The sequence below is a fragment of the Gigantopelta aegis genome, chromosome 4, assembly GCF_016097555.1.
Source record: "Gigantopelta aegis isolate Gae_Host chromosome 4, Gae_host_genome, whole genome shotgun sequence".
Lineage (NCBI taxonomy): Eukaryota > Metazoa > Mollusca > Gastropoda > Neomphalida > Peltospiridae > Gigantopelta > Gigantopelta aegis.
In genome coordinates this window covers 32,227,139-32,250,218 of record NC_054702.1, presented here as the reverse complement: position 1 = coordinate 32,250,218, position 23,080 = coordinate 32,227,139, and the positions used below count along the sequence as shown (strand labels likewise).

The following is a 23,080-nucleotide window of genomic DNA, read 5'->3' as shown; positions in this document are numbered from 1 at the left end:
AATACCATTCTTTTTTCGGATGAATCCAGATTTTCTTTACAACGTGGTGATGGCAGGGTGCGCGTCTACCATAGGAGAAATGAACGCTATGTTGACTGTTGTGTTCTTGAACGAGATCGTTTCGGGGGTGGGGGTTCTGCCATGGTCTGGGCAGCCATTGCCCATGGTTATCATTCACCACTAGTCATCATTGATGGCAATTTAAATGCTCAACGTTACTGCGATGACATTCTCGCTCATCACGTCATTCCTCTGTTCCATAACAACGCCAACATCTCGATTTTTCAGCATGATAATGCCACCTCTCATACAGCTAGAGACACTGTAAATTTTCTTAGGACAAATAACATTGATTTCATTGATGACTGGCCCGCTAAAAGTCCTGATCTCAACCCCATTGAGCATGTCTGGGATAGTCTGGACAGACGATTGAGGCGTAGTCCCAACCCACCCGCTAACGTCAACGAACTTCGTCAAGCGCTCATTCAGGAATGGAACAATATTCCACAGGCAGAAATCAACACTTTAGTCAATTCCATTAACCCCTACCACACTTGGTCAAAATTTCTCCCAGTTTCTGTTAACCTATGGCCATGATTTTTGTACCAAACGATGCATCATGGAACACTCTTTAAACACATATATAACAATTATTCCCCTGGTTTGTTTTCATCAAGTTATGTTCAAGCAAAGTTAGCAGAAGTTTCTTATTTTGTTCAGTATATATATATATATATATATATATATATATGTATATGCTCACCAATAAGAGGTTAGGTCAATATGATATTTTCCCACGCTATCTTTATGGCATGTCGGATCATAATAGTACATTGAAAACTGTTATGGCACACTTCTCACATCACTGTAGTTGTTATAGCATCTGCAAGCTTGCGACAGTTGCGGCTTTGATATTGACATCATTCAGTGTCACTGTAATTGACATGGTTTGATGTTGTTAACATCGATTGTGAAGTGATTAAAATCATATTTAATGTTTGTTATAAAAGACTGTTTATGGATAATAAATAAATTATAACATTCATGGGAGTGCCATACGAAATTTATGAAACTCGTTAGGGGAATAAAAAATTCCCAAACTCATTTCATAAATTCCATATGGCACTACTGCTCATGCTGCTGCAAGAATTATTGATCAGTTATTAGATGTCAATCATTTGGTAATTCTGACCAATAGTCTTCAGAGGAAACCAGTGACATTTCTCCATTAGCAGTTTTGATATTAAAGTGACAGACCGTAGTTTTTAAACACCACGACATATTTTTCTATATTAAAGCCGTTTTTTTATAATTTAAATTGGAAGTACTTACATTTTATTATTTAGAATATTCCTTTCTGTACACCTGAAATGGTTTTGTTCATCCAGGTTTTTGTAATACCCTAAAGTGCATTTTTCATAATTCTAAAAACTCACGTTTGTCTGAGAATTGATGGGTCAAGATGTAGTTATTTTTAGAAAATATTTTTCTGTTTAAACATGACAGACTTTAACTTCTCGCTGTTATGATCTTTATCCAGATGCTTTGCAGGTTTGTAGATTAACTAAACTTGGTGTCCATTTTTAGGGGTTTAAACTAGTGTTTGCTCCTTTAATACAGCTCTTGAAAGATTCCCATGGACTTCAGAATTGGTAGAACTTGACTAAAAATCATCTTAAAACATCAAGTAGACTTTCAGTAGAAACACTCTGGTAGGACAGCCATACAGAGAGATACTTATCCTACAGGACAAAAGGATGTTGAAAGTTAATGTAGAGCCAGGTACAGATTAACATTCTGTTCCCTCTTTCTCCCTACCCACCCCCCCCACCCAAAAAAACCAAAACCCAATTCAAGAAGAAAAAACAAGACGAGAAAAACAGGAATAAAATATCCCAAACATTCCATTCCCAGGTTTTAAGACTACAGAAACACTGAGTTGTTTTTAGGTTTGCAATTCCTTGACTGGTGGAACAGGATTTGGTTCAGTAATATACCACCTGCTTGAGTCCTATAGGATTGATCCCAGTTGGTGAATCAACCAGTTGAGTTTTCATCATTCCAAATGGTGATCAGTTTTAAAGTTTGTTTTATTTAACAACACTAGAGCAGATTGATTTATTAATCATTGACTGTTTGATGTGAAACATTAAATGTTTTATAATTCTGACATACATCATCAACGTCCCTAACTGCATTATGCTTCCAACTCTGTTCAGTTTGTTTTCTCATGCACGGTTCGCACAATTAACATTCAATTTTTGGTTGTCTGCTTGTCGTTCATTTGTGAGGATTTTCTTCACAGTTCTAGAACATTTTCTAAAGTTCAACAGTTTTCATCAAAAACTTTACCATTAATTTTCAGACAAGTATTTATCCTAAATACAAAACAGGTTTACCATTACTTTTATTAAAATTCAATATTTTATTTATTGACTTAAAATTACCAATATCAGGTCCACATGACTTGTAGAAATTGACTTAAATTATAAAGGTCCACATACCAATACCGATCAGGTCCACATGACTTGTAGAAATTGACTTAAAATTACCGATATCAGGTCCACATGACTTGTAGAAATTGACTTAAAATTACCGATATCAGGTCCACATGACTTGTAGAAATTGACTTAAAATTACCAATATCAGGTCCACATGACTTGTAGAAATTGACTTAAAATTACCAATATCAGGTCCACATGACTTGTAGAAATTGACTTAAAATTACCAATATCAGGTCCACATGACTTGTAGAAATTGACTTAAAATGGAGGAAGATGAATTAACATTCTGTGCGTATCACATGGCCTCACATGTGCCAGATCAACAAGGCCAAATCATTTAATTTTTATTATTTTTAAGACCCCTGTTCTTAGAATTTGTTTTCAATTATTATATTTAATCTGCAAAAGGTATGCTACATTTTTGTGCCTCTGTAGTGAATAGTATTCATAATCTATTCATAACAATTGTAAATAATTTTGAGTGTATATAGATTGTGTTAATTAAGAATCAATTCATTAAAAAATGATATTTTACAAACTATTCACTGGTATGCCTATCAGTATTGACATCAAGTGTTAATGATGGAACCGAAATGCTCAACAAATTGAAATTTTGCTTTAAAAAATTAAATTAAATAGTGTTCATTAACTGTGCATAATTAAGAAACATATATTTTTTCATGTAGTGGCCTTAAAAATGGAAAATGACAAACTGCACATGTGCGGTGCGATACTTTTTGCAAACACATGTGGCTGAACGCAGTTAGAAATGTTGCACTCTTCCTGTTTACTGGTGGGTGCTTCACTTTTGTTTACTATAATGGATTTGTTTTACGTGCACATTGTTGATTTTTACGTTAACAGATTGCAATCTATTTTGTTTCACATATAATAGCTGATAAATGTAGAATAGTATTTCCGTAAATATTATATTTATGTTTTTGTCATTAGGTGAATGCAGTTTGGGACGTTGATGGTAGTCTAAGAGGAAATGGACTACATTTTTTCATTAGTAACAAGGGATATTTTATATGTACTTTCCCACAGACCAAACAGCACATATCATGGCCTTTGATATACCAGTGATGATTTGGATGGAGAAAAAATCCAGTCTGAGATTGGGTCCACAAATGGAGTTCATTCCTACAACCAAAGGGACAGGAGGTAGCCCAGTGGCACAGCGCTCACACGATACGTGGTCGGTCTGGGATCGATCCCTGGTGGTGGGCCCATTGGGCTATTTCTCGTTCCACCCAGTGCACCACGACTGATATATCAAAGGCCATGGTATGTGCTACCCTGTCTGTGGGATGGTGCATATAAAAGACCCCATGCTGCTTATCAAAAAGAGTAGCCCATGAAGTGGCGACAGTGGGTTTCCTCTCTCAATATCTGTGTGGTCCTTAACCATATGTCTGACGCCATATAGCTGTAAATAAAATGTGTTGAGTGTGTGGTTAAATAAAACATTTCCTTCCTTCCTTCCTACAACCAAAGCACATCAGACAAGTGCTCTACCAACCCAGCTAGATCCTGCCCAAAATACTGATAAAAGAGACACAAATGTGTTACCCTTTTCGTTAGAAAATAAAAATTTAATATTTATATATGGCAGCACAATTTTCTGCACTCTACTTAGTAATTAAATGCCTATTAGTCTTTAGACTAAATGTCATAATCACTACATATACTTAATAGTTGGAGTTAAATTTTTTACTAGGTATCGTTAAATCAATATTCCTTTTGTTTCTTTTCCTTTAGTATTTAACTTTAACATTTTACTTCAAGTTATTGTGTATAAATAACTTTTTGACTTAAAGGCATACTGTCACAGATTTAAGGACCTTAGTTCTCCAAAAATGGATAATAAATAAAAATTACATTAATTACTGAAAACCAAATCTAGCTATCGCATCACCTTAACTGAACCTTGATGGAGTGAAATCCATGTCATCCCTCTCGGCAGTTTTAGTTTTTGAATTATGGACCATTGCCATAATTCACTTATTTTTACAAAATGTCAGTAATAAATGGAATATGGTGGTCATGAAGATGGTTGAATAAAGTACATTTAGGGACAAAGCAAATTATTTTTGTTCAGGTAATACTTTGTTAGACCATTAAATAGGTCAGTGGTCTGTGACAATATGCCTTTAAAGAGAGTAATAGTGTTTATTTTTTTATTATTTATTTTTCAGACTATTTGTCCTAAACCACCGGGCCCTCACCATGAACTGGAGAAAATCACGAATTCGCAGAGCAGTCACATGATCAATGACATTATCAAGAAATGCCTCCTCCTAAGAAACCAAAGTCAGGTCCAACTACTGTAGAACAGTTTCTGTCCCAGGAGGAGCTGACCTCGCTGGAGAAATGTGACCAGCACCATGAAGGTGGTGACTCACAGAAACCCGAGTGCAGTGTCGAGACGCAGTCCCCCAATACCGGTAACAGTTCCAGCATTCAGGAAGAGAACAGCAAAAAAAACAGCAGCACCTCCAAAGGACATTTTCATATCTTGCAAGAACTTTTTTCTCGGAGAGGAAATGAAAATGTTGAAAACAATGCAGAATTGCAGGAATCTGCAGTTGACTCAGGGCGGCAAGGAAAGAAGTACTCACCCCACGAGACTAAAGATTTGGCAGCTAGTCGCTACACTTATGCAAAAGTCATAACTACAACATCAGACTTGAACCACAGCCATTCCCCAGAGGAGCCTGACAGCCAGCTCGCCGGGGTCTGGCACGATCAACAGGGTGGGGGAAAGGCGTACATCTGGAACCCTCCGCACCAAGACAAGGAATCTCTTCCACCATGTGATGAAACCTTCAGTTACCTACCTCCAAACTGTACCTCAACCTCGTCACGAAGAAATACCTCAACCGACAACTCATTTCCAGCACCTGACGTCTCGGGTGTGTCGCAGCTACCTCCATATTTACAGGACAGCTTATTCTTACCCAATGCAAGATACCTACTCAGGAACACAAATACTGAACCATATGACCTTTCTCTGAAGGGGAGCAACCTCATACACAAGGGCAGCAGCAGCAGCAGCACCAACAGCAGCAGTGGTTTGGACAGTGGCTCTGACAAGCTGAACCTCAGTGTGGCCATGATGGTGGCTATGTCCTCATTACAGCATACCTCAGTGTCTCAAGAAAACCATGACAAACCTCACACGGCAGGCAGCGGTTTGTACCTCAATGATGCCCATCATCTCGCATCACCAAGACCACCTCATCCTCAACCGGTGATCTCTCAGTCAGGGTTTGTTGGCGCAGGTGGGCAACAGCAGCAGCAGACACAGCAGATGGCCGTGATGGCGCAGGCATCCTCGAGTCCTCACATCATGAGCATTCTCACCAGCAGCAAGTCCTCGGTGTCGACGGGCGAACAACATGGCCACCCGGTCTCGCTGTCAAGGTCATCCGTGTCCACAGACAGCGGAATATCGGTGAAGGAAAGCCTCCCAGACAGTCCAAATGGGTAAGTAACTATAACCTGTACAAACTTCCACCAAAAGTGTGGGTTTTTTGGTCAACATTTTTAGTTTGGCTGGACATTTAAAAAGAAGAAGAAGGAAAAGTGTTTTGGAAGTAACAAAAAGGCTGGACATTTAAAAACAAAAACCAGGAAAAATATTTTGGAAATAACAAAAAGGCTTTATCTGCATGAGCAGGTTGTGAAAATACTGAAGAATATCATCTTCTCCACTGAATTTGAAATTACATTTTCTCAATTGTTTTATCCTACTAAACTCTATATTTAATTATTCTCTTTCTATTCTTGTTGAAAATTCATTTTGTATGTATGTAAGATAAAACAAAAAATAGGAGAAAATATTATTTCACTTAAAAGTAGAAAATTGTTAGTGTCAAAACAGTTTTTCTTTTCTTTTTATGCCAAGCCAAACTGAAATTATTGATACAAAACACCTTTTTAGTTTTCGCTCTCCTCCACACTTGCCTGGAAAGTTTTTGAAGAGCAGAAAATTGATTGCCGTGCAGTAAATATTTTGATGTATTTTATTTGAAGCTTCCTGTGATTGCTTACCTAGCACCATTTAGGAGAGTGATCTTAGCTTGCCTTGATTTTGTTAGTGATGAAGATGGCTTTTAGTCGAGGTTGAATTGGATGTTTGCATAGATTATTTATGTAGATATGCCATTGTGGGTGCATGTGAGCAAATCCATTCCCATTGAATTAGTCGCTGGCGATATAAGAGGTTAAGTCCGGGATGAGCCTGCCTGAACCTCGATTGGATATGGACACGTTAATAAGAGTTCAGAGTCCAAGTCCACTGACAACAAAGTTAACAGATGGTTAAAGTTATTACTTGCAACTAAGTCATCAACATATTATGTATAATAGATACAAATACAAAGTAAAAATTAATTAAAGTAAATTGGACCCTTATTGCCCATTTTGGATAAAACTTATACCTGTCCTCCACTTAGTTTGAAATTTCCATGCAACATGTGATAGCATCACTTGGAGACACAGAGGGCCAAATTGTGTCTTACACGCGTACAGCTACACACATTTACAATGCTTAAACACCTGTGTTTAAGAAAAACAACTGCATAAATCTGGCCCAGAATATTTTGGGCCATTGCAAGGCCCTTATAACATGCATTGATTTTTGAATTCCACATTCGGATTCACCATTTCACCCTTTCACCATTTCACCATGTGATGTATGGCCACCAAGCAATGGGGCAATATGGAATCTATCCCATGACCACTAAGTGGAGAATGACCATTAGATCCATACAAAACATTTATTTTGAATTGTACAGACATCAGTTCAAATTATATAAACATGACAACAAGCCTTTTGTTCATATTTCACCAATAGCAGTATTAAATGCTCTATTTAAAGGTTATGGCATTTCAAACTTCGACCTAATGATATACTATTGGTATAGTTCAGGGTCTTATGCATGGCACATTGATTAAAAGTTGAATTAGGTGGAAGATTACTGTAGCTAAACCATGTATTGGTTTTCCTCACCTCTTACCGGATTTAGTAGAGCTCTTGCCTAAGGTGCTTGGCCATAAGATCAAACCTCCTGCAGATCAGGGGCCTAATTCACTAAAGTTTCGCAACTTTGCGATCTCGCAGTGCAATGTTAAAAGACTTGCAAAGAGGATGCTTTGTTGTCTTGCAGAAACTAAGAGAGCTTTGTGAATTAGGCCCCAGAGGTTTTTTTTGCACATCTGAACCAGTGCCTCATGATTGGCATATTAAAGGATTTGGTATGTGTTGTCCTGTCCAAGGGAAAGTGCATATAAAAGATCCTTTTTTTGTTTATGGAAAAATGTAGTGTTTTTTTCTTCTAAAAACTAGTTGTCAGCATTACTCATATTTGGCATCCAGTAGGTAATGATTATTGATCAGTGTGCTCTAGTGGTGTCATAAAACAAAACAAACTGTAACTTTCTCCTCACCACATATCTAGTCATAACATTTGGTTACTGTTTGTGATGGAATCATCCACCAATGGGGATCGATCCTAGACCGACTGCGCATCATGCGAACACTTTACCACTGGGCTACATCCCACCCCATATTTATGATAGGGGAAAAGCTACAAAAATCGCTCATCTTAGATTCTCATTTGAACTACTGAAGAAAATCATTCGTGTAAACATTAAAACCACGTGAACAACATATTGGTTGTCTGAAAATTAAAATTTTCATGCCCTGTGTGTATATATAGAGGCTATTTCATGGGGTTTTTCGAATACGATTTTTATGTCAACGAGTGATGTGTGAAAACCATATTTTCACGAATTGCGAAGAATTGCGAAGCAATGAGTGAAAATATGGTTTTCACACATCACAAGTTGACATAAAAATCGTATTCGGAAAAACACCATGAAATGGTCTATTTATTATATACATATTTCCTAATTTTTGACAATATCTTTCGCTCTTTGGTAATATCTTTCACTTATCCTATCGAAAACACGTAACGTCATGATATATTTCTTCCTATGGAACTTTGCCAGAAAATTTACTTTACCATAGACTTTTAAAAAGAAATTTGATTAAAATTTATCTTTATTAACATTTATTTAACAATACTGCGGTGCAAACATACCTGACAAAGCGATCCTCTAAAAACTCCCACAAAAAAAAATGAGTCGAATGCCGTTAAATTCTTATACTTACACTCGATGACACTACATTGTGTCATCATTATTTAGCTTCGTATTCAATTTGTTTTATATATTTTATCGTAATTGCACTTCGTATCCCGTTTTTATAGGTCCAGTTGTTTAAATTACATTTTTTATTTTTCAAATACGATCAGATGCATTGGTAATCATCAAATTTAAATACGAAAAACCCAGACAAAGGGAGATAATTTAATCATGCACTTTTACAAAAAAGTAAATACGACTTCTATATTTTCACTGTAGCTAAAATACAGTGAAAATATGACTTTTCACCGGATATGACTTTTATGGTTTCCGTAGATCTATATATTTCATTGCTATGTATATAATAAATATATATATATATATATATATACTCTTCAAAAAAAGAAACGCAAAAGGGTACAAATGGGTTATAACTCCGATTTTATGTTTCCTACCGGTTCATGCTTTGTGAATATAAGGTCATTGCATGTCCCAAACACATTCCCACGGTTACATTCGATAAAACGCAGCTACTGTACAATAAAGTTCCAAAATGTGAATATTCGCAAAAACGCAGCCACGTGCAAACCATGTCACCACTGCACGTGCGTTGTCTGCACGTGCAACATGAACACCGACAGTATAAAACTGCAGGGTGTTCGCTTGCCTGGCCTCTGTATCTGGCCGACAGTTGACAATCCAGGACATGCCACGTCTCAGTGAACCGCAGAGAAACAATGCCATCGGCCGACAAGACACAGGCGAATCCAGAACGGCCGTTCCAGGGCATTCCATGTGTCCCCAAGCACCATCTCCAGACTGTGGGACCGTTACCAGCAACATGGATCAACACGTGACCTCCCTAGATCCGGTCGACCACGGGTCACTACCCCCGGGCAGGACCGCTACATCCGGGTACGCCACCTTCGGGAACGATTGACTACTGCCACCTCCACAGCCGCAGCAATACCAGGTTTGCGCAGGATATCCGACCAGACCGTACGGAACCGCTTACGTGAGGTAGGAATTCGTGCCAGACGTCCAGTTCGAGGTGTCATCTTAACACCACAACACCGTCGACTCCGACTGCAGTGGTGCCAGATTCATCGACAATGGCCTCAACTGCGATGGAGACAGGTGTGGTTCAGTGACGAGTCCCGATTTCTGCTCCGACGTCATGATGGAAGATGTCGCGTGTATAGGCGTCGTGGTGAACGTTATGCGGCAAACTGCGTGCAGGAAGTGGACAGATTCGGCGGGGGTAGTGTCATGGTGTGGGCAGCCATCTCACACACTGGCAGAACTGACCTGGTCCACGTGCAGGGCAACCTGAATGCACAGGGCTACATTGACCAGATCCTCCGGCCACACATCGTTCCAGTTATGGCCAACGCCAACGCAGTGTTCCAACATGACAACGCCAGGCCTCACACAGCACGTCTCACAACGGCTTTCCTACAGAACAACAACATTAATGTCCTTCCTTGGCCATCGATACCACCGGATTTGAACCCAATTGAGCATCTATGGGACGAGTTGGACCGACGCCTCCGACAGCGACAACCACAGCCCCAGACCCTGCCCGAGCTGGCAGCAGCCTTGCAGGCCGAGTGGGCCACCATCCCCCGGGACGTCATCCGTACTCTGGTTGCTTCAGTGCGCAGGCGGTGCCAGGCAGTTGTCAACACACGCGGAGGCCACACCCGGTATTGACTCCAGATGACCTTGACCTTGGTGGTGTGTCCTATCACTTACTCACAATGGACTAGAGTGAATTGTGAACAATCCTGCAACATTTGGTAATTATCGGACTCACCATTCAATAATTAAATCAATTCTCCAAATGTTACGACAATGTGGTTTTGCGTTTCTTCTTTTGAAGAGTATATATATGTGTGTGTGTGTGTATGTATACACATACACACATATACATATATTATATTTTTGTTATTAAATTTGTTGACTGCATTAGTCAATGAATTACATAGAAATTGGACCAACAAAAAAAGAGAGTGATTTCACAATAAGGAAGAAAGAAGTGTTTTATTTATTGACACACACAACACATTTTAATAACATGAAACATATATAGTAACCTAGTTTTTAAAAATGCACGTTCGTCTAAGAAGTAATGGTTAATGAGACAAGCTCAAGTTATTTTTGATGGCAGTATTTCCCTGTTTAAACATCACAGACTTTAGCTTCTCACTGTTATATCCAATATCCAAATGGGTCTTGCAGGTTTGTAGATTAACTAAACTTGGTGTCCATTTTTATGAGCTAAAACTAAGGTCTGTACCTTTAAAGATCTCACAGATATGAGAGAGGAAACCCGTTGCTGCCACACAATGGGCTACTCTTTTTGATTAATTAGCAGCAAGGGATCTGTTATATGCTGCATTCCACAGACAGGATAGTACATACCACTGCCTTTGATATACCAGACATGGTGCACTGGCTGGAATGAGAAAAAACCCAATGGGTCCACTGATGTGGATCGCTATTACACTGACATCACATAAACAAGCACTTTACCACAGAGCTATGTCCTGCCCCTGATTAAGTGGTAATTGCATGCAAATTGATGTAATATGTGTACAGTTCTTGTCAGCACTTTACCACAGAGCTATGTCCTGCCCCTGATTAAGTGGTAATTGCATGCAAATTGATGTAATATGTGTACAGTTCTTGTCAGCACTTTACCACAGAGCTATGTCCTGCCTCTGATTAAGTGGTAATTGCATGCAAATTGATGTAATATGTGTACAGTTCTTGTCAGCACTTTACCACAGAGCTATGTCCTGCCCCTGATTAAGTGGTAATTGCATGCAAATTGATGTAATATGTGTACAGTTCTTGTCAGCACTTTACCACAGAGCTATGTCCTGCCCCTGATTAAGTGGTAATTGCATGCAAATTGATGTAATATGTGTACAGTTCTTGTCAGCACTTTACCACAGAGCTATGTCCTGCCCCTGATTAAGTGGTAATTGCATGCAAATTGATGTAATATGTGTACAGTTCTTGTCAGCACTTTACCACAGAGCTATGTCCTGCCCCTGATTAAGTGGTAATTGCATGCAAATTGATGTAATATGTGTACAGTTCTTGTCAGCACTTTACCACAGAGCTATGTCCTGCCCCTGATTAAGTGGTAATTGCATGCAAATTGATGTATAGTGTACAGTTCTTGTCAGCACTTTACCACAGAGCTATGTCCTGCCTCTGATTAAGTGGTAATTGCATGCAAATTGATGTAATATGTGTACAGTTCTTGTCAGCACTTTACCACAGAGCTATGTCCTGCCCCTGATTAAGTGGTAATTGCATGCAAATTGATGTAATATGTGTACAGTTCTTGTCAGCACTTTACCACAGAGCTATGTCCTGCCCCTGATTAAGTGGTAATTGCATGCAAATTGATGTAATATGTGTACAGTTCTTGTCAGCACTTTACCACAGAGCTATGTCCTGCCCCTGATTAAGTGGTAATTGCATGCAAATTGATGTAATATGTGTACAGTTCTTGTCAGCACTTTACCACAGAGCTATGTCCTGCCTCTGATTAAGTGGTAATTGCATGCAAATTGATGTAATATGTGTACAGTTCTTGTCAGCATGTACTGAAAGATTGTACAAACACACAAACAAAACAAAACAAATATGTTTATGAATTATAAAACAGTTTTCAAAAAACACTTCCTACCTAATGAATAACTGAATGTTGTTTTCAGTGGTGATAATTTGTGTTCTAATAAATATAATCTTTGACTATAGACACCTGATAATGAGCTATTGGCCTGGTATACAGTTTTGAATGGAGTGCAAACAGTTCAGTCTGAAAGGAATAGAAATTATTAATTTTTTCTTTTTGTATGGTAGCGATGCCTCTGGCATTTGAGAGAATTCCTAAATAACATAGTGCACATAGATAAACATTTTCTAGATTTTTAATCATCTGTACAATGTTTTTGTATGTTTTTGCCATTTGTCAAAAAAATTCCATATTTTCTATTCAAAATTTACAATACAGTTTCACCTGATACTTTGCATGCATTCTGAATTTAGATCACCATTTTACACCATTGTGCATCCCTAACCCTAGGGATACTCTCAACACTTGGCTACCAATGTTAAAATTTCGGGGTTTTTATTTCATAATCCAGTTTGATCTCTGTATACTTTGTATAGTATAATTTTGAATTTGATATGAGAATGAAATAAGTTGACTACAAAGAATACCAACCATATTTGATGTTTTCACATTTGTAGCCATACATTTAAACAAGTTTGTTTTGTTTAATGACACCACTAGAGCACATTGATTATTAATCATCGGCTATTGGATGTCAAACATTTGGTAATTTTGACATATTCTTGTAATTAGAGAGGAAACCTGCTGCAAGATACTGAGCTGAAATTGTGTGTGTAGCTTTCATGGGAATTTACTCATTGTTCACAGTTATGGCCCTTAAACTTAGGAGGAAATGAAACTTTGTTAGGTCCTGTAGGGGACATGCATTGCGTTAGCAGTACTCTCAGAATGCTTGTTTTACTGTACACTTTGTATTTGCAAATGACCATAGTAAAACATGTTATTCCTACTTTTGCTTTCACGTAAGATATGCAAAGCATTGTACAAAACCCTGATGTTAACATTCCAAAATTAATTTATTCGAAAACAAAGATGACATCATTATTGATATGTGACGTCATTCTTGGTCATTTTCAGTACATCACTACACAGCTGCAGTCAGGGCAAATCACACAAATTGCATCACTATTCAAGGGAGTTAACTCAATGGTAATTTTTCCATCGAAAAAGTAAAATAATGCAGGATTTTTTAATTACTTTTTTTTATAAACCAATAACATAATAATAATAATAACATCCATAATGTCGTCTTCTAATACATGTACTTGACTACAACTTGATAAAACATTTTTATGTCTGGTTTTAACTTGGTTAAAATCTAGCTATGTTATGTGCTTGCCACAGTTGCTTTGAGGTGACCTCATTAAACCTCCTCACTGAACCCAGGGGCGGAATATAGCCCAGTGGTAAAACATTCGCTTGATGCGCGGCCGGTCTGGGATCGATCCCCATCAGTGGGTCCATTGGGCTATTCTCGCTCCAGCCAGTGCTCCACGACTGGTATATCAAAGGCCGTGGTATATGTTATCTTGTCTGTGGGATTATGCATATAAAAGATCCCTTGCTGATAATTGAAAAAAGTAGCCCATGAATTGGCGACAGCAGGTTTCCTCTCTATATATCTGTGTGGTCCTTAACCATATGTCTGATGCCATATAACCATAAATAAAATGTGCTGAGTGCGTTGTTAAATAAAACATTTTCTTCCTGACTGGATCTTTTCCTGTCACAACTAGCTGCCCCATGACTGGTATATGAAAGCCTGTGCTAAGTGCTCTTCTGTTTCTGGGATGATGCACATAAAAGATCCCCCTTACTGCTAATGGAAAAGTGTCGTGGGCTTCCTCTGAAGACTACAAGTCAAAATGACCAAATGTTTGACATCCAATAGCCAAGAATTAATCAATCAATGTGCTATTGTGCAGGGTTCCTGCCAGAGGGTATTGAGGGTAAAATTATGTACTCTAAAATCTTGGAATTGAATGAATATATTTTAATAATTTTTAGATAGATGACAGTGAGAGAATTGCTGCTTATAGTTTGTTAAAGTGCTTACACAGAATTCGGTGTCCTATTTAAAAATATTTCAAATCCATAACCACCTTGTAGGGACACTTTCGGTCTATTTTGTTTTTATTGTGTACATTATAACTTTACTTTATTATAAAGTCTCGTTCTAGCCAGTGCACCAAGATTGGTATATCAAAGGCTGTGATGTGTGATATCCTGTCTGTGGGATGGTGCATATAGAAGATCCCTTGCTACAAATGGAAAAATGTAGCAGATTTCCTCTCTAGGACTATATGTCAAAATTACCAAATGTTTGACATCCAATAGCCAGCCAATGATTAAAAAATCAATGTTCTCTAGTGGTGCTGTTAAAACAAAACAAACTTTAAAGGGACATTCCTGAGTTTGCTGCAATTTTTAAGATGATATTAACTAACAGAGACTTTTTAACCACTGCAATTACATAAAATATTTTTGGCTGTATATTAAACGTGTTTCTGATTGTTCTAATATTTGTATTAGATTAAATTTTATTTTATTTCCAGTTTTGGCTTACAAATATTAAGATGACCAGAAACACATTGAATATACAGACACTGATATTCTAAACAAGAAAATACATTTAATATGTAGGCACCTAAGTTTAATCCTAGAAATATTTTATTAGTCTGAAACATCTTACAATGCAGCAAACTCAGGAAAGTCCCTTTAACCTTTTTATAAACGGACACTGCAGTACAACTCAATAGGTTGATAACCTGTAGATGAGTAGAGTACGGTGCACTGGCTGGACGGTGTACTGGCTGGATGTGCAGCAGTCTTTGACTGGTCAGCACCAGGCACTGTGTGGGTGAGTCAGTGGTCAAGGGAGATCAAGAGTGTTCTGGCTGGTCAGCTTTAGTTTGTCACCCTAGATTGAACCGGGAGTGACCTCCATAAACTGCAGCTGTGTGTAGCAGAATGTCACAATCTGCTTTCTATATAGGTAGTGCAGTGGGAAGGCTTGTGAGTTTATGGCTGGTAGGTGCTGGGTTCAAATCCCAGAACCAGTGCCTACATACAGAGAGAGAGAGAGAGAGAGAGAGAGAGAGAGAGAGAGAGAGAGAGAGAGAGAGAGAGAGAGAGAGAGAGAGAGAGAGAGAGAGAGAGAGAGAGAGAGAGAGAGAGAGAGAAGGAGGGAGAAGGAGGGAGATCAAGAGTGTTCTGGCTGGTCAGCTTTAGTTTGTCACCAGTAGATTGAACCGGGAGTGACCTCCATAAACTGCAGCTGTGTGTAGCAGAATGTCATAGTCTGCTTTCTAGCTAGGTAGTGCAGTGGTTAGGCTAGTGAGTTTATGGATGGTAGGTGCTGGGTTCAAATCCCAGTACCAGCGCCTACATACAGAGAGAGAGAGAGAGAGAGAGAGAGAGAGAGAGAGTATGTGAGAGAGGGACAAAAGTGAGAATGTTGTGTTTGAGAGAGAGAGAGAGAGGGAAAGAGAGAGGGAGGGAGAGAGATAACTGCTCAATGGGGAGAAATGTAAGGTTAATAATTTGTTTTGTTTTACTTCACCATCAGAGCACATAGATTTATTATTCATCAGCTTTTAGATCTCAAACATTTGGTAATTCTAACACAGTCTTTAAAGGAAATGCACCATATTTTTCTGTTATGGGTTCAAGGGATCATTTATGTACACTTTCTCATAGACGGGACAGCACATACCATGGACTGATACAGTATACCACTTGTTAGGATGAGGAAAACCCAATGAGAGGATGGGTTCACTGAGGGGGTTACATGATCAAAGCACCTCAGATGAGTGCATTATATCCCGCCCCCTGGGCAGGTACAAGCCGCTATGCTGAGTTCTCTGTATGGCAATTAATTTCAAAGGGAGGAGTTTATGGTAGGCGAGACTTTCAATTCCAAAGAATTTTAATATTCTACTAATTTTAAGCCTTAATATGTTCTACAAATGTGGATCCAGGGTGGATCATGCGAGTTTGGTCCCCCATTCTGCCTACCAGTTAATTTCTCAAGAATTTAAGATTTTAGTTTTCTGACAGGTCAGGTCAGGTCAGAGTGTTTAAGGTGCACATTCGGAACAAGCTGTTGTAGTTCATGCCTGTCCTGGGCATAGGTGCTGACCGTGGCCAGTTTGTCTGTGTTTTCTGACAAAATCCACAACATTATGTTGAATGTCACCTTCTAAGAATTGCAGGTCTCTGGAAATTTATTTTGTTCACCAGTTTTGTGTAACCCATTTCTTGTTTGCACATTAGATTTTGAAAATCATTTACATGGTCATAACAGGTTATGCAAAATGAAATGAGTTACCTGAAATTTGTTTTGCGTTATATATAAATGGTTTCTGCAATTTTCAATTTTCAGATGCCTGCTCTGAACCCACCTTTCGTGCTTGACGTTCCATTAGTCTTTGGTTTTATCACTTTCAAAAATCTAACACCGCTTTATATTTATAGGATATTAAAGAAGCTTCCATTTTTTTTAACATGTTTATGTCCCGAGTGAGTGACAATGAATATTATTTCACAAGGAATATAAACATGATAAGAAATGTTAGTGAGTTTTTTTCTAATATTATTATTACCCATAATCAAATTTAATTTATATAACTGAACTCGTTTTACTGATGTTCCAGTTTCAGGACATCATCATATGACATAACACTTTGATATGAACCAAGACATATTTAACCATATGGGTAATATTTGGTTCATTTTACTCATTTGTAAAACTTTAATAGCATTTAGCAGAGATACCCGATAATTGAATTTAATATAGTTTTGAATTCAGTTGTTCTCATGGTTGTTTTGATGTCATCATACACTCACTGTATCACACCACCTATGGACGAGTTTACATCACTTATCGCTAGCTGTCACGTCCTTTTCTTCAACTGAGCCAAATTTACAACACGCTTTTTTCATTTTACTCCTTTGTAAAAATTTAATATAGGTTTGCAACTTTATGACATTTTTGTATGCATTAGGTTATATCCATATAATAATGTGTTAAGATAATGCAGTACAAGATAATGATATTGATGAAAACAATTAAAATTTATACAACTGTTTTTCAAAAAGAAGGTGTATGTAACATCATACTATATCTTTAAAAGCCACTGCAAGTAGTATGAACACTGAGCATGGGTGATATAGTACACAAAGAAATAAAAACCACTGGTTCCAATTTAGACCTGACCTCATGTACTGTCTAGAATAGACTGGCTAGCTGGTCATTCATGCTTGGAGATATTCCTATGATGGCAGCATTAGCAAACACGTCTGCATTCATTTCAACTTGCAGTGTAAGATATTTGCATAATTTCTGCTGCCAGACGAGTGTGGGTATTGATTAGGGTTGCCGTACTATTTACACTCAACAGGGTCCACTGTAAAATGTGAACGCTGGAATAGATGATCCAATTATATGATCTACTTTATAGGCCAGTTTTCATGTGTGTGTTTTTTGATGGAGTGTGGTTTCCAAAAAAAAAAGCAGCTAAAGTACTGCTCATATTGAAGCATTAATTTTTTTAAGTGGTTGGGGGGGGGGGGGGGGGCGGGGAGGGGCAGACTGTTTTTTACCCGAATTAAATGAAAATACCCGAATCTGAATAACACCATTTCTTCATATTAACATTACTACAAAACAGCTATATTGGGTTGCAAATGAATGACTAATATTGTGAGTAGAATTATGAAAATACATGGTGACTAGGTCAACTCATTTTGCCTGAATATCTCCATTTTTGTTCCAGCACTGGTGATGAGGATTGGGGGGATGAGGGCAGTTTTTTTTTTCATGTGACTTGTTTTTCATTGGGCCCAAGTGTCACCTGGTCAGCTGCTAACAGAATGCCCAATTGAAGTGTATGAATACCATGAAAGAAAAAATCCTGTGTAGATCTAAATGTACATTTTGTGTATGTAATGTGTTTTTGTTTTTCTTTAACCTTTAAACAAAAACCATGTTGAGTGGGTACAAGTTTATAATTTTTACTCACAGATATTCACTTAAATGTTTTATAAATACATAAAATAAAGTTCATATTTGAATCGGTAAGTATAATTTTTGTGGGTTTTTCTAATTTTTATAATTTAGATCGGTTGATGTTGATCAAAATTAGGCAAAAAATCGCATTTACTTATGGGCATTTGTGACCAGCTGTTCAGTATTTATGTCCATTATTCCCAATAAGAGTGGTTTTCTAACCAGAATTTAAAAAAAGAAATGAACTACGATTCATATCCCGGTATTTGGTGATTTCCGTTGTTGGTAAAATGATCAAATTTATTATCAAATTAGCTGTCACAATCGGCTATCGATCCCTGAAAATGACCACAACATGCCGCCATTGTTGTCAAGCGAAAATGCTTGATGAAAACCACTTTTTCAACTAAAAATTCCAAGGTATTTCCTTTGAAAAACTTAAATCTAAAGACACAGGAAGCTAATTTGTCTTTCGTTTCCTGTTAATAAATAGCTTCTGGTGAGTGTTGTGTGCAAAACAAATTGTGGAATGCACTGTATACAGTGTACAGTATGTCAACTGGCGTGACGTCAGGCGAGATAACAAACAGGGGCAGGATGTAACCCAGTGGTAAAGTGCTCCCCTGATGTGCAGTCGATCTACGATCAATCTTTGTCCGTGGGCCCATTGGGCTATTTCTCTTTCCAGCCTGTTGCATCATGAATGGTATATTAAAGACTGTGGTATGTGCTATCCTGTCTGTGGGATGGTGCATATCAAAGATACCTTGTTATTATATGACTATATGTCAGAATTACAAAATGTTTTACATCCAATAGCCGATGATTAATAAATCAGTGTGCTCTAGTGGTGTTGTTAAACAAACTTTTAACTTTTTCTTTAACAGAGTTAATGTTGTGTCACAAAAAAAATCTTTCTACCTGAAGTTGTATATTTAAAACTTATATTATGCAATTTTAGCAAGGATTGGGTATAAAGCAAATTGTGTACATTTAAAGTTCTTTCTTCAGCAGTCTCAATCAATATTTATTAACATGCATGGCTTCCCAACAAATAATATTAGTAAAATACAGCAACTCAGGCTTTCTAGATCTTTAACAAAGGTACTTGGTTACTCAGTCATCCTGAAGAGGTTATTTGTCCTAACTGAGATACTAGTATGGTACACGTATATTGAAGAGTACATGTTTGTTGTGTTCAGCCATTTAGACATTACCTTTAATACCTAAGTACTACTTACAAAAAACAAGCCATTACACTTTGTAAATTTCTAAAATGCTCAAAAAGCAGTTATTTTAACTTTAAAAAATGTCTCTGTTTTTAGTGACACCTTGTGTAGTTTAGTCTGAGACAAGCTAAAGTTTTAACCACAATAAAGAATGAACCAACCTGTGCAGAAAATTCCTGTCCATAATATTTCCAGACAAGAAATTTCAAAATAAGAAGATCAGTTTAATACATCTCGAAAGTAAGCACCATAACCAGAAATAGTAATTTCTGTTGTTAAAGATTTAACTCTTTCCCTCCCATTCTCGACTACAGTTGAGATGTGACCAGTCACAGCTGTCAGCATTCACACAAGTAATCCTATCTTGATTCTGGGGGCGGGACTTAATCCAGTGCTAAAGCGCTCCCTTGATGCGCAGTTGGTTTGAGATCGATCCCAGTAGGTGGGCCCATTGATCTATTTCTCGTCCCAACAAGTGCGCCACAAGTGGTACGTGGTATGTGCTATCCTGTCTGTGGGATGGTGCATATAAAAGATCCCTTGCTCCTAATGGAAAAATGTAGCGGGTTTCCTGTCAAAATAAACAGATAGCTGATGATTAATAAATCAATGTGCTCTAATGGTGTCGTTGAACAAAACAAACAGACAAATTATCTTGATTCTGTGAACTGGAGAATATAGTAGAATAACAATCGAACATGTTCTGTGTATTTTTTGGACTGGTATTCATATTTAAATTGTTATCGCAATATCGAAAAGAAAACAAAAAACTCTAAATTGTGTAAACGTTGATGATGCGACATAAACAAATGTTTGATTTCTTGATAAATTTGCCAAAAATAAGTGGGATTACTCCTCGTCGAATGAAAGTGAAAATAATCTTGGTGAAAGGAAGGAAGGAAATGTTTTATTTAACAACGCACTCAACACATTTTATTTACGGTTATATGGCGTCAGACATATGGTTAAGGACAACACAGATATTGAGAAAGGAAACCCGCTGTCGTCACTTCATGGGCTACTCTTTTCGATTAGCAGCAAGGGATCTTTTATATGCACCATCCCATAGACAGGATAGCACATACTATGGCATTTGATGTACCAGTCGTGGTGCACTGGCTGGAGCTCTTGGTGAAAGAATCATAAAGAATGACATAAATCATAGTAATCATAGGGTTTTTTAAACAGTATTTTAAATTTTTTAATTAAGTTCTTGTGTAAATTTATTTTTACCGGCCTTGGTGGCATCATGGTTAGGTCATTGGTCTACAGGCTGGTAGGTACTGGGTTCGGATCCCAGTCAAGGCATGGGATTTTTAATCCAGATACTGACTCCAAACCCTGAGTGAGTGCTCTGCAAGGCTCAATGGGTAGGTGTAAACCACTTGCACCGACCAGTGATCCATAACTGGTTCAACAAAGGCCATGATTTGTGTTATCCTGCCTGTGGGAAGAGCAAATAAAAGATCCCTTGCTGTTAATCAGAAAGAGTAGCCCATGTAGTGGCGATAGTGGGTTTCCTCTCTAAATCTGTGTGGTCTGTAACCATATGTCTCACACCATATAACAGTAAATAAAATGTGTTGAGTGCGTCGTTAAATAAAACATTTCTTTCTGTAAATTTAATATTCACTATATTCACTAAGATATCCACTAAAATATTATAAACATCCAGATAGTATTATATTGTTTTCTTTCAATTTGAGGTTTGAGAAATGTAGGTTCAAAATTAAAAGTTTCATGTTGGAAACTTGGATCAGTGATGACGATTGTAAAGCTGAATGCATAAGACTTAATATCTAAAAAATGCAATTACTTAATTTGATACGTTAGGGTACTATATAATCCCATGTATGGTCATGAACCAACACGGGACAATATTTAAAATGTTTAGGTAACCGGAAGTCGGTTCTAGTGACTTGTATCTAGGTAACTGATTGTTTGCTTACATGAATTATATTTGTAGAACCTCATTAATTACTTTAAACTTGCATTGAAATAAGTTATCTTGTGAATACACAAGTTTGAATTTTAGAATGTGTAACACTTCACCACATAAACAGTTGGCAGTTGATGTGAATTGTGTAACTGTCATGTGAAGAAGACAATGATTTGTGTGAGATATTGTCCTAAAATGGGTAAAGCTGTAATATGGTGTTACTCTTCACCAGAAAAAAAGAAATGTTTTATTTAACGACGCACTCAACACATTTTACTTACGGTTATATGGCATCAGACATATGGTTAAGGACCACACAGATATTGAGAGAGGAAACCCGCTGTTGCCACTTCATGGGCTATTCTTTCCAATTAGCAGCAAGGGATATTATATATACACCATCCCACAGACAGGGTAGTACATACCACAGCCTTTGATATACCAGTCGTGGTGCACTGGCTGGAACGAGAAATAGCCCAATGGGCCCACCGATGGGGATCAATCCCACACCGACCGCACATCGAGCGAGTGCTGTACCACTGGGCTATGTCCCGCCCCTTACTCTTTACCAAGTACCCCTTGGTAAAGAGAACTTGCCTGATGCATGATCGATCATCGATGGGCCCATTGGGCTATTTCTTATTCCAGCCAGTGCACCACAACTGGTGTAACAAAGATCATTGTATGTGCTATTCTGTCTATGGGATGGTGCATATATAAAAGATGCCTTGCTGATAATAATAAAAAAAACTACATGTAGTTTATGGTGTGGTAGCAGCAGGCTTCCTCTCACGACAACTGTGTAGTCCTTAACCACGTCTGATCACTGGTATAGCTGTGTGTGTGTGTGTGTGTGTGTGTGTGTGTGTGTGTGTGTGTGTGTGTGTGTGTGTGTGTGTGTGTGTGTGTGTGTGTGTGTGTGTGTGTCACGCCACCTCCAGTCACCTATTTTCACATACCCCGTTTTTTCCTGCCCAAACAAAAATGCATGCTTGCAGCTAGGTTGTTGCAAGGTAGTTACAAGGTTGTTACAAGGTAGTACAAGCAATGCAAGCTATTTGCAAGCTCACATTTAGCTTGCGTACGGTAGTCAGCAATTCTGCAAGCTTGCCGCATGCATATCTTCAACTGTGCAAGCTTCCTGCAAGCATGTTTTAATTTTTGCAAGCTTGCTGCATGCATATCTTCAAATGTGCAAGCTTCTTGCAAGCATGTTTTCATTTTGCAAGCTTGCTGCATGCATATCTTCAACTGTGCAAGCTTCCCACAAGCATGTTTTCATTTTTGCAAGCTTGCTGCATGTATATCTTCAACTGTGAAAGCATCTCTACACTTGTAGAGAAAAAGTAAGTCCAAATCATTTTCATGGTTATTTTTTTTTAATTCATAACTTCTCATATGATTTATCAAATTCAGTGGGAACAGTGGCTAAACAACCAAACATACATGTAACAGATTTAGATAGTATTTACAATAATAATTAAAACAAAATTAATATTAATACATACAAATGATAATGCAATATGGTTAAAACAGAATCATCTTGTAATGATTGGATTTTCAATTGGCCCCCCAAATAATAACATATGC

At 37.8% G+C, this 23,080-nt stretch overlaps 1 protein-coding gene across 1 annotated transcript in view; it reads left to right on the top strand.

The window, feature by feature from the left end:
- Nucleotides 1–23,080, top strand: part of LOC121370394 (retinoic acid receptor RXR-beta-like) — a 168,834-nt gene that overhangs the window by 54,239 nt on the left and 91,515 nt on the right. Inside the window, exon 2 of the mRNA XM_041495583.1 lies at nt 4,703–5,993. Coding sequence (XP_041351517.1) covers nt 4,795–5,993 — 1,199 coding nt within the window. The 5' untranslated portion in view covers nt 4,703–4,794. The remainder of the gene's footprint in view (nt 1–4,702; nt 5,994–23,080) is intronic.